This window comes from Mustela putorius, unplaced genomic scaffold, assembly GCF_011764305.1.
Source record: "Mustela putorius furo isolate JIRA1106 unplaced genomic scaffold, ASM1176430v1.1 tig00003923_pilon_pilon_pilon, whole genome shotgun sequence".
Taxonomy (NCBI): domain Eukaryota; kingdom Metazoa; phylum Chordata; class Mammalia; order Carnivora; family Mustelidae; genus Mustela; species Mustela putorius.
In genome coordinates, this window is record NW_025422068.1 from 12,631,884 (window position 1) to 12,649,712 (window position 17,829).

Sequence of the window (17,829 nt, forward strand, 5' to 3'; positions counted from 1 at the left end):
CCCACTGAACAGAAAGCCTGAGGCAGGTTTGATCCTAGGACCCAGGGATTATGACCTAAGTTGAAGGCAGACACTTAATTGACTGAGCCACATGGGCACCCCACATTTAGATCCTTTCTTAGTATATATGCTAGAATAATAGATTATGAAAGTTGAAATAAAGATATAATTTTATACAAAATTTCTTATTTCAAAAATAACCATAGACTCATTGCATTAAAAAAATGGATTTAGGTTGCGTGTGTGTGTGTGTGTGTGTGTGTGAGATATATATATATATATATATATACATATATATCTCACACACACACACACACACACATATATATATATATATGTATATATATATAATGTGTATAGGGAACAGAACCTGCTAAAAGAGTAGCACATTAAGAGGTTTAGGACATGTTTACTTTGTCAATGAATCAAATATATAATTACTAAAAATACAAAATATATAAAAACTAATGTGACACATGGTCAAAATGTACAGTTAATATTATATTGTAGATATTTGGAATGGACATTAAGCAGTGACCATATATATATCATGAACACAATATTTTACGGTTAACTTTTGTTTACACCACTTCTTGGTATCTAATTTTGATGTCAGTGTTCACACTCTTGCTTAAAGTAATGTGTTACTTGGCTTATTTACACATATAAGAGTCCAGATCATTCCCCATCAACTAACTTTCCTCTATCATTTTCCTCTATTCAAAGTTATCAGGTTTTTTCCACCCCCCTCCCAAACTAAAGAATTTTTTTCTTCCATAAAAAAACAAAAACAAAAACAAAGCAAAACAAAACATCATTTTATCTGCATGACCTCAGAATCAGGCCTTTCTGATGTTTGAGTCAGAAAATCTTCTGACCCGCAGACTGTTCAGTTAATACATGGAACTTGGGGAAGAACCAGCCAAAAGTGGAAAACACCGCCAACAGAAGCTTTGAATCTCTGCATTAAAAAAAGGAAAAGTGAGTTTTGTAAGGGGTGTTCATCCTTCTTATGGTCTTCCATATGAGGAGAAGTAAAGAGATGTAGGAGGAACTCTGTGCAGGGTGCCAGCTGGTAGAAGCAGCACATTTCAATAAAACAGGCCTGGAGTTGTTCTGGGAGAAGCCACAGAAATTCAGGCAGTTTGTGACCCTCACAGCTTCTTGTAAGAAGAGAATTCCAAGTGAGATTAGGAAACATTTTATCAGGAAGAACTGTTGTCCAAGAAAGACAAGTATTGAAACAGTACTTTCTGATACCCTGTATGTATATACATGTATATATTTTTAAGTTTTCTGCATATTAGAATGTTTTGGCATCTTAAAATCCCTTCTAACTATGGAAGGACTGCCCCTTCCAGGGCTAGCCAAATCTTGATAAATAGCAAAGGGCTTAGCTAGAGCCATGTTTTTGATATGAAAACTAACCAATACAGACTCTGACCTCCTCTATCTGGCATGTACACTCCTAGATAAAATCCTTCTCTGCCTAAATCTTTCAGAATTAGGTATGAGGCAACTAGAGACCATGGTAGAGCCAAGCAAAATTATCTGATGAGCCAATCCTAACCTGTTTCCCTCATATTGCCTTATCTATCCACAGAAACTCAAATAAAAGCTATGGCGTAATGCTTTCTTCTCACTTTTCCCATTTGGCACTTGGTGTTGTGCCGTGATTTCTGTTTCTAAGAACTGTAAGCAAAATACACTTTTTTAAAAACTGAACTTGGCTGCTGTCTCTTCTTGTGGTTGTTCCTGGCTGACATTTAACATATCTCACTTTTCTCCCAAGCATTCGCCAAACTTTTAACCACACCTACCTACATATAAAGAGGGTAATCCTTGTCTTAAACGCATTCAGAGGTAAATCAATTCTTCCCCCTGTGTTACTAATATTTTACACCTACCCCTAATGTCTGAAAACTCCTCATAATGAGTACTAAGCACTCTCTTTCAACCAATCAGCTCTTAAAAGTGATTTTCCTCTTCAGTGAATCTATCCATGTCTTTCCAAACTATACCAGATTTCCCTTAGTTTCCTATATTTCAAACTAAATATCCCTTTTCCAATAATCTAGTTGCCAAAAGTGAATGCATAAATTCATAATTTTTAATTCTTTCTAATTTCTTTCTAGTAGTCACAGAGTGATGCTTAAAGAATGCATCCAACTCTCTGGGAAATGTTTTACCTTGTTTCCATGAAAATCTAACATCCTACCTCAGAGCAACTGAGTCCAAGCCTTACTTAGTAAGGTCACAGTGGAAAAACAGACTCCTTAACTACTTGGATATGGAGGTGGGGCCAGTTCAAAATATTTTTCATTAATAATGGATTTCAGCATTTTGCAGGAGGAATCCCTGGGCTGTCAATTAATCTAAATTTATAAGATTTACCTTGTGCATTATGGGAAGGTCAACAAAAGCCCATCCCTTTTACTGGAGTGTGCATTCTTTTCCCAAGTTAAAAGTTGTAATTATTTCTTTAAATATCACAATTGAACTACTTACCTAATCCTGGAATTATTCCAGAGTAATAATAATAATAAAGTGGCCTAGAAGTAAAAGCAGACCATACACTACGGAGTATTATGCCTCCATCAGAAAGCATGAATACCCAACTTTTGTAGCAACATGGATGGGATTGGAAGAGATTATGCTGAGTGAAATAAGTCAAGCAGAGAGAGTCAAGTATCATATGGTTTCACTTATTTGTGGAGCATAACAAATAGCATGGAGGACATGGGGAGATAGAGAGGAGAAGGGAGTTGGGGGAAATTGGAAAGGAAGATGAACCATGAGAGACTATGGACTCTGAAAAATAATCTGAGGGTTTTGAAGGGGCAGAGGTGGGAGGTCGGGGTACCAGGTGGTGGGTATAATAGAGGGCACGGATTGCATGGAGCACTGGGTGTGGTGCAAAAATAATGAATACTGTTATGCTTAAAATAAATAAAAAATAAATTAAATAAAAGAGAAGTAAAAGTAGACCAACCTAAATTTAAAATTAAAACTTAATATATCTAAAAAAACAAAAACAAAAACAAAAAAAAACAACAACAAAAAAAACAAAACTGTACCAAACTAAGAATTTCTTTCCTGTGTCACTTGCCTATTTTGTTTGAATATATTTTATTACAAATATGCATTTTACAGAGAGATTAAGTGGTTTTCATAATTATTTATCTAGTGGTTAGTGGAGAAAGAATTCAAATTCAGTATGAAATAAAGAAGACATGATAAAAAGAAAATAAAGTAGAAAAGAAGAAAGTATTAGAGTGGATGAGAAGAAGAAGAGAGGGAAGTAAAAAGGGGAAGGAAAGAAAAATAAATAAGAGATAAATTAAAACAGAGGCCATACATTTTCTAAAAGTTATTTTGCATAAATAGCTTTAAACAAAAGATAAATTGAACTTTCTAAAAATGAAATGCATTTTATTTCTCTAGAGAGGAAATAGGAAGTTGTCTTGTTTGGGGAGGGGAACAACTTATGTACTACCATTAAAATAAGAGCAATAATAATGATAATAAATATCATGATAGAATGTTTCTTATGCACTACGTCTAGTGATGGGCACATTCCTTATATGCCTTCTAATTCTCACAAATTTATTAGACCTAGACCTTAAATCCTATACCCTCTACATTATAAATAAAAACACATATATGTTTCCAGTCACTTAGGATACTTTTTAAAAACTAATTACTGAAAAATATTTTATAGTTCTCCAATAAATATAAAATTTCCTTCATTAGATGGGCAATTGATTTGAATAGAATATTACCTTCACTCTGATGTGACTTACTACAGAGCCTCCAATGGGTTTCAATGACATATTGACCCTCTCAGTCCTGGATTGATCTGTAGTGCTACATCCAGCAGAGAGTTAATCTGGTTGCTAACTGCCACCTCAGTTTACCGCATTCTTCCATACAACTAGAATGTATTTATTTGTTTAAAATAGTTATTTATTTGAGAAAGAGAAAAAAAATGCAAGCGAGGGGGAGGAGCAGAGGAAGAAAGAGGATCTCAAGAAAACTCCCCACTAACTGTGTGGAGCCCAATGAGGGGCTCAATCTCAAGACCCCAACAGAATTATTTCAGCCAAAATCAAGAGCTGGACACAACTGACTGAGTCACCCAAGTGCTCCAACTATCATTTTTTTTTATATCTATATGATGAGAATAATTGAAAAGTGCTGATATAACAATTAAATTAGGCTTTTATTATTACTTAATTTTCTAAGGAAAGTAGCACAAACTGTGGACATCACAACTTTTCACCTGGTGTTGAACTTAGTTATCATATAAAAATACAAGTCCAAATTATTTATGTATGATAGATATTTTGTGACTTCTCTATGTTGCTTTTCATGTTTCTGGATCATTTTTTTTATTGCTATTTCTCCTCCTCTTCCACACTTTCAGGCCTTCCAAGTAATATGTCTTGCATAAAGGTAGAGATTAACATTTCTTTATGTCCCAAAACAGCAATTCCCAAAGTCTGGATGTTTATATTCCCAGTGTTTGGTTTCAGTTCAAATGATTTTGTTCAGTCACATCATTACAAAGTGCTACCTGTAATTTACAGTAAATTTTCTTAGAATAAAACTTTGTTTACTATGATAAGATCACATTAATATATACTTTTTAGAATGTCTTTTCTAAATTTCTTAAGATTTTTGCTCTATCCTAGTCCCTGAAAGACAAAGACACATATCAAAATTTTCCTAAATGGAGATTCAGACAAGGAATAATCAAGCAGTAAGACACTCAGAGGACTGGAAAGGAAAATTTTACAGCTTGTAGAATATTGGATCTTAGCAATAACTAAGAAATTACAAAATTAAACCATATCCTCTGAGAAATGATTAAATTAAAGGGATTAGAAGAAATGTTAAGGATTCCTGGACTTGGGAGTCTGCAGCTGAAGGTCCAGCATTTCCTGTGTGTAGTTTGGCATAGAATTCCATTCTCAGAACTGTTTTTTTCCCCAGCTAAAAAAAATACTTTGACACAACCATCAGCAAGGTTACTTCAAGTTCCAGTGTTCCATGATACAATATTTCAATGATATTTTCTTGTTTTGCTTTATTCCTTATTGTTTCATGATTTTTACTTCATCTACAATAATCCTATAACTATTATCAAAGTCAACTTGATATATTTATTTCATAAAAATTACTAAGTGAAGACAATATTATTCAGAGCATTTCTCCTGAGATTATTGAAGGTACTCTGGGATATCTTTAAAACAAGACTGGGATCACTAAAATTGAGGTCTGCATTCTTAGGGAAAATGTGTTTATGTAAACACCAAAAGAGAAACCATATGCAAATGGAAGAGCCTAACCAGAGCACTCATGAAGGATCTGACACCCAAGAAAGAGAAAATGCACAGTCACAGGTTGAGAATCAGGTTTCCTCCCAGAGTAGGGAAGAAATTATCTATAGTTGTTTCTACTATAGAACAGTAGAATCTGGAATGTTAGGGGATTTTCATCTATTTTAGATAAATATTATTTATATGGACATACATCAGAACCAAAGAAGACTACTGAGCATACTGTAAAAAGAAAAGATATAGATTTGCATATGTTTTCTTTTATATAAACCTCTGGTACAAGTAAGTGCATCTAGCCAAGTCTCTGTATATTAAATACATTTCCATTACAAATTTCTCTACATTAGCTATATCACCTTTCACCTTGACATCATTGCCAATACACTTTAGAAGCCCACTTTGAAAGACCATAAAATTTCTCTCTCTGCTAATCTAAGCTAATTGAAACCCCATCCATCATTATGGAAGTGCAGTATCATTTCAGCAGTGTTTGCTGGAGTATAGTCAAAACAGTAAAAAAAGTAGAAATGGACAAAGTCCAAGAGCAAGAGTGAGAAAGAGAAAAGTGAAAAAAGGCTAGAAGGTAGGGTTTGTGATGGGTACTGGATATTATATGCAACTAATGAACCATTGAACACTACATCAATAACTAATGATGTACTATATGTTGGCTGACTGCACATAAAAAGAAATATCTCAGAGTTACTTCTGGAAAACTGTATGGAGGTTCCTCAAAAAATTAGAAACAGAACCACCTTACAATTAGCAATTGCTCTTCTAGGTAGTTACCCAAAGAAATCAAAACTATTAATTAGAGGGGCGCCTGGGTGGCTCAGTGGGTTAAGCCGCTGCCTTCGGCTCAGGTCATGATCTCAGGGTCCTGGGATCGAGTCCCGCATCGGGCTCTCTGCTCAGCAGGGAGCCTGATTCCCTCTCTCTCTCTCTCTCTCTCTGCCTGCCTCTCTGTCTACTTGTGATCTCTCTGTCAAATAAATAAATAAAATCTTTAAAAAAAAAAACTTTTAATTAGAAGGGATACATCCACTGAGATGTTTATAGCAGCATTATCTACAACAGCTAAATTATGGAAAGAGCCCAAATGCCTGTTGTCTGATGAGTGGATAAAGAAGATGTTGTGTGTGTATGGAATGTTACTTAGCCATAAAAAGAATGAAATCTTGTCGTTTGCAGTGACATGGATGGAGCTAGAGGGTGTTATCCTAAGCAAAATAAGAGAAAGAAAAATACAGTATGATTTCACTCACATGTGGAATTAAGAAAAAAGAAATTGGAGAATCATAGGGGAAAAATAGAGAGAGGCAATCCAAGAAACAGACTCTTAATTATAGAGAGCAGATAGTTACCAGAAGGGGGGGATGTGGGGTGATGGGTTAAATAGGTGATGGGAATTAAGGAGTGCACTTCTGATGAGCATTGGAAGTTTGTATATAAATGTTGAATCTCTTAAATGTACATCTGAGACTAATATTGCACTGAATGTTAACTACATGGAATTTAAATAATTTAAGTGGAAATTAAATAAAAACTGAAAAAAAGAGAAACAAAGGGGGTAGGGCATATTAGCCAGGGATGGAAGAGAGAGGTATATGAATCAGGGAAGAGAAGAAGGATATAAGAAAAAGTGAAGGGAAAATGCCTAAATTGGAGAATGGTAGAGCCCTCTAATGACAACTATGCTTTGAATTTGCTCATATTAGTCTATAAAGGAGAAAACTGACTGATGCTGAAAGGAACTATATTATAGAATATCTGACATTTATTTCATTCTTTCAATTTATATTATTTGCATGTCAACTATATGGCCAAAACTAAACGGAAAAAAAAAAAAAAAGTGGACATACAGGAGAGCTATGCCTTGAAGCATGCAGCATGCAGCCATTTTGGATTCAATGGGTTGGGAAAGTTTGGAGTCAGGTTGGTTGAGTAGCTTCTTCCCAACAAGAAACTATCTTCATGTTGAGTTTTTGCCTATGTTCTTCAGTTTCTGAGGTTAGGTGAAAATCAATGTGAAGGGAGCTTATGACACTCAGCCCCTCAAGATATTCTAGAGACAATGACTTATTCTATCAGAAGTATGTGTAATGGGCAGACTAACAGCAGTCCTTAAAACATTTTCTGTATGTTTTATTAAAGGCCTTATGTTGGAATTAGAAGGCATTGATCATCTCTGTAACCTCATCTCTGCAAGAAAGGATTTTAATTGCAATGTCAAGAGACAAAACTGGAATAGAAGAGGATGAGGGAAGCAGGTTTCCTGCTCGATAATAATGAGTTAATTATAATAATACATATATAGCACCTTCCAAAGCTAAAATTGCTTTGTACCAGTAATCTCATATTCTCTTAGAAGTATTGTTGAAGTAAGAAATAGGTTAGAATATCCTAATTTAATAATTCAGAAATAGGGGTTCAAGAAATTAATTTATTTTTACATAGTAAACATATCTATAATTAGAATTTTACAAGAATTACAATGAAAAAGTTTGTCTGTAATGAAATATATAATTTTCCTAATCTATTCTTTCCCACAGGGATCCACTTATAAAACTATTTCCAAATCAGAAAATGGCCCTAACTGCCTATTCCTATTCTAAGTCATCCTTTCCATGACACAGGTGTTAGAAAATAAAGTTCAAAGAGAGTGAAGGACTGGGTTAAGGAATCCTGGGATATCAAAATATAGTGGCAAGGACAAGATGGCGGGGGAGTAGGAGGAAGCACCTTTTCAGCTGCTACCCCAAAGTGAGCTGATTACCTACCAAAGAAATCCGATCACCCATGAAATCAGCCTGAGATCAGAATTATACACGTCTGGATCTCTACAGGGGCAGAAGACGCCAGTGGGCAGGTAAAGCAGAGAGGGAATGGTGGACTGATATCAGAAGATAAACAAAAGGGGGAGGGAGCCACCAGAGGCGACCGGCTGGAAAGTAATACCCCGATATGAATGAGAGTGTCCTGCGTCTGGGGACCAGCATTAACCTGGAGACTGGTTTGAAGCACTCCAAAAGAGCAAAGTATTGCAGGGGGAAATTGTGGGAATTGGGGAGGTTAGGGACAGGGCCTTAAGTCCTCTGTCCCAGGACAGCCTCCCCTGGCGCTGAGGCAGAGAGAGTGCAGTGGAGAAACCAGCTCTTGGTCCCTAAGCCACCAGCGCACCCAGAATGCATGGGTTCTGGCTCCTGTGAGGGGATGGGAGCCACGCCAGTCGCCAGTCGGCAGAACGCGCGAGCCCTACCACAAAGCTTGAGATATGCGCGCATGTCCCTCATGCTCCCCTGAGTTACAAAGGCCCAGCCTGCGCTCTTTGACCCGCACCATTGTTTCAAAGCCTAAGCGATGCGTCACAAACTCTCCCCTGACAGAGGTGCACAAAAGCCCAGCCTGGTGCTTATGAACTTGCGCCTCGTTCTCAGTGCCTGAGACATGCGTGCGACCCAGAGCCGCCTCTGAAAGAGGGGTGCGCAAGCCGGGCACTCCCAGCCCTGGCCAGAGGCAAAATCTCAGTGTGCGATTGCTGCTTGGAACCTCTCTGGTTCATGGGTCGGGAGTGGTCGGGAGCTCCCAGACAGCTGCCACTGCCTTGGCTTTGGGTACAAGCAAAAGATCCTGCGCCCCCAGGGTCTGCAACTTGGAACCTGCTCTACCAGCAGCCAAGGGGGAACTTATTTAGGCTCTGCAGACAGACTGAGGCTTCTCTCTGAGAGGGAGATCAGGGTGCGGTTTGTTTTCCTCTAAAACTACAAAACCATCAAAGGCGGTCAAGGGGAGAGAAAAAAAAAAAAAAAAGGTGAACAAGCATAAAAACCGCCAGAGAACAAAAGCCTGAAAAAAAACCTTCCTCAGAGCCCACCCCCTTGAGGGGAGCTGGAGGACTTAACTCAGGAAACATCATTGACTGACAACCCATGTGCCAGGCCCCTCCCCCAGAAAACAAACCAAGAAAGAAAGAAAAAAAAAGGACTACAAGAGAACAACCACTACTTCATAGGAAAACTTGTATTGTTCACTCGTTCCCACTATTCCAGTTCATTTTTTTTTTTTTACACATAGGTAATTTTTTTAACCTATTTACCATCACAGCGAGCTGTACAGTACATCAAACTCCATAATACATTTCTAACCGAACTTTTTGATACATACACCTACGTTTTTCTTTTGCATTTTTATTTTTTGAATTCCTTTTTTTAAATTTTAGTTTATTTTAGTCTAGTTTATTCCTTTTTATTTTTATCCTTTAATATTCATATAGAGTTAAACTTCAAAGTAATTCCCTTTCCCAAATCAATATTACCCCTATAGGTAAACCAATTTTTAATCCCCCTTTATCTTAGGAAAGTTGAGTTCTTAACAAAGATATCAATATACATCCAGGAAGAATCAAAACAACCTTCCTCACACACACTGAGAATTTATAAGAACTCTCCCATCTTATTCTCCCAGTGTTTCTGTGTTTTTGTGTTTGTCCTGATAGCATGTACATTTTACACTTGGTGTTCTTTTTGACGAGGTTCTTTCTTTATTTACATATATATATATATATTTTTTTTTTCTCTTTTTTCTCTTGTCATATACTTGTATCAGTCTTTTTATATCAGGAGGAAGCCTGGAACAAACAGCTTAGAAACCACAAAAACAGAATCAGGGAAATAAATGATGCCATGAAGCATTCCAACGTCAGAATTATTGGAATCCCTGACGGGAGGAGAAAGAAAAAAGTCTAGAAGATATAGTGGAACAAGTCCTTCATGAAAATCTTCCCACTCGCAAATGGAACCAGTGTTCATGTACTAGAGGCTGAGTGGTCTCCACCTAAGATTATACATTACAAAAAAAAAAATCACGACACCTGATAGTCAAAATGAGGATATATAATTGTAGGTATAATCTCTCAAAAGCCGCCAGGGCAAAGAGGCTCCTTACTTACAGAGGGAAGCCCATCAGATAACATCAGACCTGTCCACAGAGACCTGGCAAGCCAGAAAGAGGCTGTAAAGATATATTCAGGGCACTAAATGAGAAGAACATGCAGCCAAGAAACTTTATCCAGCAAGACTGACATTCAAAATGGATGGAGAGATAAAGAGTTTCCAAGACCAGCAAGGCTGGTTCTGGGCTACAAGGATGGTTCAACATTTGCACCAAGCCAACACTGCAGGAAGTATTAAGGGGGGTTCTATAAAAGAGGAAAAATTCCAAGAATAGCATTGAACAGAAATATAGAGACAGTCTACAGAAAGAAAAACTTCAAAGGTAACTCGATGTCAATAAAAACGTATCTATCAATAATCACTCTCAATGTGAATGGCCTAAATGCACCCATAAAATGGCACAAGGTTGCAGATTGGATAAAACGACAGGACTCATCCATATGTTGTCTACAAAAGACCTGTCTTGAACCTAAAGATACACCCATCCTGAAAGAGAAGGGATGGAGAAGCATCTTTCATTCAATGGGCCTCAAAAGAAGGCCGGGGTAGCAATTCTCATATCAGATAAATTAGACTTCAAACTAAAGACTATAGTCAGAGATACAGAAGGACACTACATAATCCTTAAAGGGACTATCCACCAAGATGATCTAACAATTGTAAATATCTATGCTCCCAATATGGGAGCAGCCAATTACTTAAGAAAGCTGTTAATCAAGATGAAGAGTCATATTGATATGAATACACTAATCATAGGAGATATTAACATGCCTCTCTCAGAAATAGATAGATCATTGAAGCAGAAAATCAATAAAGAAACAAGAGCATTGAATGACACATTGGACCCGATGGACCTCATAGATATATACAGAACATTCCACCCTAAAACAACAGAATACTCATTCTTTTCAAGTGCACACAGAACCTTCTCCAGAATAGACCACATACTGGGTCACAAATCAGGACTCAACCGATACCAAAAGAATGAGATGATTCACTGCATATTCTCAGATCACAATGCCTTGAAACTGGAGCTCAATCTCAAGGAAAAGTTCAGAAGGAACTCAAACACCTGGAAGCTAAAAACCACCTTGCTTAAAAATGCTTGGATCAACCAGGAGATCAAAGAAGAACTGAAACAATTCATGGAAACCAATGAGAATGAAGACACTTCAGTCCAAAACCTATGGGATACAGCAAAGATTGTCCTAAGGGGAAAATACATAGCCATCCAAGCCTCCCTCAAAAAAATCGAAAAATCCAGAATACACCAGCTGTCTCTACACCTTAAAGAACTGGAGAATCAACAACAAATCAAACCAACTCCACACATAAGAAAGGAAATCATCAAGATTAGAGCTGAGATCAATGAGGTAGAAACCACAGATACAGTAGAACGTATCTATCAATAATATGCTAAGATTCTCAACTAGATCCTAGCCAACAGGATCCAACAGCACATTAAAAATACTATCCACCATGATCAGGTGGGATTCATCCCTGGGCTACAAGGATGGTTCAACATTTGCAAATCAATCAATGTGATACAACAAATTAATATGAGAAGAGAGAATAACCACATGGTCCTCTCAATTGATGCAGAAAAAGCATTTGACAATATCCAGCATCCGTTCCTGATTAAAACGCTTCAAAGAATAGGGATAGAGGGAACATTCCTGAAGCTCATCAAATCTATCTATGAAAGACCCATAGCAAATATCATCCTCAATGGGAAATAGCTTGCAGCCTTCCCGTTGAGATCAGGAACAAGACAAGGATGCCCACTCTCACCACTCTTGTTCAACATAGTATTAGAAGTTCTTGCAACAGCAATCAGACAACAAAGAGAAATAAAAGGTATCCAAATTGGTAATGAAGAAGTCAAACTCTCTCTCTTCGCAGATGACATGATTCTTTATATGGAAAACCCAAAAGACTCCATCCCCAAACTACTAGAACTCATATAGCTATTCAGCAACGTGGCATGATACAAAGTCAATGTGCAGAAATCAGTGGCTTTCTTATCCACTAACAATGAAAATACAGAAAGGGAAATTAGAGAATCTATTCCATTTACTATAGCACCAAAAATCATAAGATACCTGGGAATAAACCTATCCAATGAAGTAAAGGATCTGTACTCTAGGAACTACAGAACACTGATGAAAGAAATTGAAGAAGACACAAAAAGATGGAAGACCATTCCATACTCTTGGATCAGAAGAATAAACATTGTTAAAATGTCTATACTGCCTAGAGCTATATATACTTTTAATGCCATTCCAATCAAAATTCCACTGGTATTTTTCAAAGAGATGAAGCAAATAATCCTTAAATTTGTATGGAATCAGAAGAGACACTGAATCGCTAAGGAAATGTTGAAAAACAAAAATAAAACTGGGGGCATTATGTTACCTGATTTCAAGCTTTATTACAAAGCTGTGATCACCAAGATAGCATGGTTCTGGCATAAAAACAGACACATAGACCAGTGGAACAGAGTAGAGAGCCCAGATAAGGACCCTCAACTCTATGGTCAATTAATCTTCGACAAAACTGGAAAAATATACAGTGGAACAAAGACAGTCTCTTCAATAAATGGTGCTGGGAAAACTGGGCAGCTATATGTAGAAGAATGAAACTTGACCATTATCTTACACCGTACACAAAGATAAACTCAAAATGGATAAAAGACCTCAATGTGAGACAGGAATCCATCAGAATCCTAGAGGAGAACATAGGCAGTAATCTCTTCGATATCTGCCACAGCAACTTCTTTCAAGATATGTCTCCAAAGGCAAAGGAAACAAAAGCTAAAATAAACTTTTGGGACTTCATAAAAATCAAAAGCTTCTGCACAGAAAAGGAAACAGTCAAAAAAACAAAGAGGCAACCCATGGAATGGGAGAAGATATTTGCAAATGACAGTACAGACAAAAGGTTGATATCCAGGATCTATAATGAACTCCTCAAACTCCACACACACGAAACAGGCAAGCATATCAAAAAATGGGAAGAAGATATGAACAGACACTTCTCCAATAAAGACATACAAATGGCTATCAGACACATGAAAAAATGTTCATCATCACTAGCCCTCAGGGAGATTCAAATTGAAACCACATTGAGATATCACCTTACACCAGTTAGAATGGCCAAAATTAACAAAACAGGAAACAACATGTGTTAGAGAGGATGTGGAGAAAGGGGAACCTTCTTCCACTGTTGGTGCAGCCTCTTTGGAGAACAGTGTGGATATTCCTCAAGAAATTAAAAATAGAACTTCCCTATGACCCTGCCATTGCACTCCTCGGTGTTTACCCCAAAGATACAGATGTCGTGAAAAGAAGGGCCATCTGTACCCCAATGTTTATAGCAGCAATGGCCACGGTCGCCAAACTATGGAAAGAAACCATATGCCCTTCCACGGACGATGGATAAGGAAGATGTGCTCCATATACACTATGGAGTATTATGCCTCCATCAGAAAGGATGAATACCCAACTTTTGTAGCAACATGGACGGGACTGGAAGAGATTATGCTGAGTGAAATAAGTCAACAGAGAGAGTCAATTATCATATGGTTTCACTTATTTGTGGAGCATAACAAATATCATGGAGGACAAGGGGTGTTAGAGAGGAGAAGGGAGTTGGGATAAATTGGAGGGGGAGGTGAATCATGAGAGACTATGGACCCTGAAAAACAATCTGAGGGGTTTGAAGTGGCGGAGGTGTGGGAGGTTGGGGTATCAGGTGATGGGTATTATAGAGAGCACGGAATGCATGGAGCACTGGGTGTGGTGAAAAAATAATGGATACTCTTTTTCTGAAAATAAATAAATTGAAAAAAATAAAAAATATATAGTGGCAAAATCTAAAAGGCTAACTACAACATCTGGTTCCAATTTGCGTGTTCTTAATGAAACTATAGGACAGATACCCACATTTAGGGATAAGAAACAGTATCTGGTCGTGAATGTTAAGCAGGGCACTTATTTCATGGAGCATTAGGTGTTATTTGTAAACAATGAATCTTGGAATACTATATCCAAAGCTAATTATGCATTTTATAGTGACTAACAACATAATAAAAAAAATAAATAAAAGAACTAATAAACAGAAGTGAAAAAAAAAAGAAATAATACCACCACCCCAAAAAAAAACATTATAGAACTTTCATAGACACAAGATAGAAAAATGTGTCTATGAAAGTTCTATGTTTCTTTTTCAGAGTAGAAAAGCATCAAATTTTTGGAAACATATGTCAACTCCTAGTGGACTTGCCTATGTACATTTAAGTCATCCTAATACTACAAATTTTTAAAATGAGATTTTATATAATTACAACTTGTTCTTTGTGTTTCAAATATTTTCTTCATAGATAATGAAATATAAGATAAGTAAACCTTAAGATATCAAAGCAGGAAGTTGGAAAGGCAGAGAACCTGAAATAGAATGAATTTTGTTAAGTAAGAAAATAAAGGAAAAGAGGAGATTCAAATAATTTTCTCTACCTCAGAAGAATACTGGCTAATATACAATTACTAAAATAATTAAACAAATTAGGCTAAATTTTAAAAATATGAGAATACAAAATTGAGTAAAAACATTTGAATAGTAAGTATGTTAATTTCCAAAAGAATAAACCAGCATTTAGCTGTTAAAAGAGTACCATTATTTTGTATAAAAATTGTTAAAAGTAAAATATTAGGCCTAATATTTCTCTCTCTTATAGTGAGAGAGATGTTATTTCAAATTGCCCTACTTGTTCCTTTTAAATGATATCATTAAGGGGTGCCTGAGTGGCTCAGAGGTTAAGCCTCTGCCTTTGGCTCAGGTCATGATCTCAGGGTCCTGGGATCAAGCCCCACATGGTGCTCTCTGCTCAGCAGGGAGCCTGCTTCCCTTCCTCTCTGCCTGCCTCTCTGCCTACTTGTGATCTCTCTCTCTCTTTGTCAAATAAATAAATAAAATCTTTTAAAAAAATGATATCATTAAGAGTTTGAGGTAAGAGGGGATAGAAAATATAGGAGCAATCCATGCTTACCAATGCCTCAAAACCACATTTTTTTTTAACATCTAGTTCATCATTTTGGGATGATTTTAATAAAACTTTAAGGGCAGAAAAATAAAGTTGCTGGCCTCCTCCCAAATTTGATTTGTTCCATTGTGTTTTTGAGCCATTTTGATGAGATTCAGTTGCGAAAATTAATTACATAGAGTCAAACCATTTTTTCAACAAATAATAATGCCAATTTTGGCTTGATAGAATTAAATATGGAATAGTAAAAATATCATTGGTAGAGATTAAAATAACATTTGAAGTACAATCAAGACAATAGTTGGAAAGTTGATTTCTTTGAAGTGGTCAATTTGTTAAATATCTCAAAGAACAATTGGTGGTGGTGGAAAATCAGAAGAATACCTGAAAAGTCAGAGGAATAGCTGAAGATAAGCATTTCCCTTGCCACACTTGACCTTTGCAAGAAAAGGACAACTGCATATTTCTAAAGGCATGCATGCTTTGTGGAAAGCAGATAGGTGACTAGTGAAAACCCAACTTTATTCCCACTCCATCTCAACCCATCCACTTTTCAGAACCCTTATACTTCTCAAAAATGACCAAGTTCTCAAAATCCCACAGTCTGCTTTCCAAATCCCAAGAATATTCCCACCTTTTCTTCCTGGCATGTGAATGACTTATTATGTTTCCAATAAGCAAATCCAAAGGCAATGATAAAGTTTTGTATTCTTTTCTTCAAATATAAAGAGGCAAATGCAATTTCTTTAAAAGGTGGATACAGTTCCTGAGGACAAACACCTGCCCAGAGCTTTCTTTAGAGCTCCTGTAACATCTTTGTTCCTGAGGCTATAGATGAGTGGGTTGAGCAAGGGAGTGAGAATGGTATAGAAGGCAGACACAGCTTTGTCCTTCTCAGGGGTATGGTAAGAATGAGGCAGCACATAGGTGTACATGGCGGCACCATAGAAGAGGCTGACCACCACCATGTGTGAAGAGCAAGTGGCCACTGCCTTTCGCCTTCCCTCTGCTCCACTCATCCTATAAACAGTGATGAGAATACTTGTATAAGAGGCTGAGATGACAGAGAAAGGGATGAGGAGCATCATGATGCAGCAGACATACATGGCTGTCTCATAGGTTGATGTGTCAGTACAGGAGAGCTTCAGAAGGGCAGGGACCTCACAGAAGAAGTGGTTGATTTCTCGAGAGGCACAGAAAGGGAACTGCATTGTCACTGGAGTGAGCAGAAAGCCATCTATGGACCCTCCCAGCCAGGCTGCCACCACAATCAACAAGCAGACCTTTCGGCTCATGAGGACAGGATAGCGCAATGGGCTGCAGATGGCTACATAGCGGTCATAAGACATTAGTCCTAGGAGGAAAAACTGAGCCCCTGCCAAGGTCAAGTAAAGGAAGTGCTGGGCAGTGCATCCTGCAAAGGATATGGCCCTCTGGCCCATCATCTGGCCAACCAGCATCTTTGGCACAATGGTAGAAATGTACAGGATATCCATGAAGGAGAGCTGGCTGAGCAAGTAGTACATGGGGGTGTGGAGGCGGGAGTCCATCTGGATGAGAATGATCATGATGGTGTTGCTGGATATGGAGATAACAAAGACCAAAAGGATGAGGGCAAAGAGAAGCCAGGGAAAACGGGTATTGCTGAATAAGCCCAGGAGAATAAAGTCAGCATACATGGAATAATTGCCCCACTCCATATCTCTGTAGGTCACACTAAAAAGACATGGGTATGAGAGGGGAAGTTGGACACAGAAGATAAATAGTTGGTTTGTTTAAAACATTCTGATGCAGCCATGGACAAAATCAAGACAAATCAGTCACATCTCACCATGTAATTTACCTCTTTATCCAATGTTTCCTGGGGTTATAGGTTGCTTTGAGAAAGTAGTCTTTACATTTGGGTCCTAAGGAAGACCCACCTCATCCATGAATCTCAAAAATATCAGCTTACTGGAAGAACATCCTGAAGAATTTTGTATGCCACACCATACAATCACTCACTGAAGGATGATATACTTGTTTTGCTATTACTCTTAAATTCAGAGTTAATGGTGAAACAACTTTATGTCACTTGCTCAAGAATATTTAATTATTCATTCACTTGTTCTTTTGTTTATTTAATAAAAAGTGCTTTCATCTTTATTTTTGCTAAAACAATCTTACAGTGTGTAACATACACATAAAAGAGAAAAATTAGAGCTTGTTTGATTTAATAGGAATAGAGCAGTGGGTAAAGAAGAAACAAAGTCCCCACTTTATACTTCTCTCCCTATATTAGGATCTAATTATTTTTGAAAACCATTGATAAAAAGACAACATTTTGCCTATTAAAGAGTAACCACTTTTATTTATATGGCTCTTTTTTAAAATTCTAATTCCAACATAGTGAACATACAGTGTAATATTACTTTCAGGTGTACAATGTAGTAATTCAACAATTCCATCTTGTCAAAAGTGCACTCCTTAATCCATTTCATCTATTTAACCCATC

General features: G+C 37.2%; 1 protein-coding gene across 1 annotated transcript; it reads right to left on the reverse strand.

Annotated features, from left to right (window-relative positions):
- Nucleotides 1-16,081: 16,081 nt before the first annotated feature.
- Nucleotides 16,082-17,035, reverse strand: LOC101691060 (olfactory receptor 2T27). The gene has a single exon (XM_004781564.2). The coding sequence runs from the start codon at nucleotides 17,033-17,035 to the stop codon at nucleotides 16,082-16,084; it is 954 nt and encodes a 317-aa protein (XP_004781621.1).
- Between the last annotated feature and the right edge of the window lie 794 nt (nucleotides 17,036-17,829).

Excerpts from the sequence above, each read along its gene's own strand:
- LOC101691060 (XM_004781564.2), bottom strand. The coding sequence starts at position 17,035 with ATGGAGTGGGGCAATTATTCCATGTATGCTGACTTTATTCTCCTGGGC.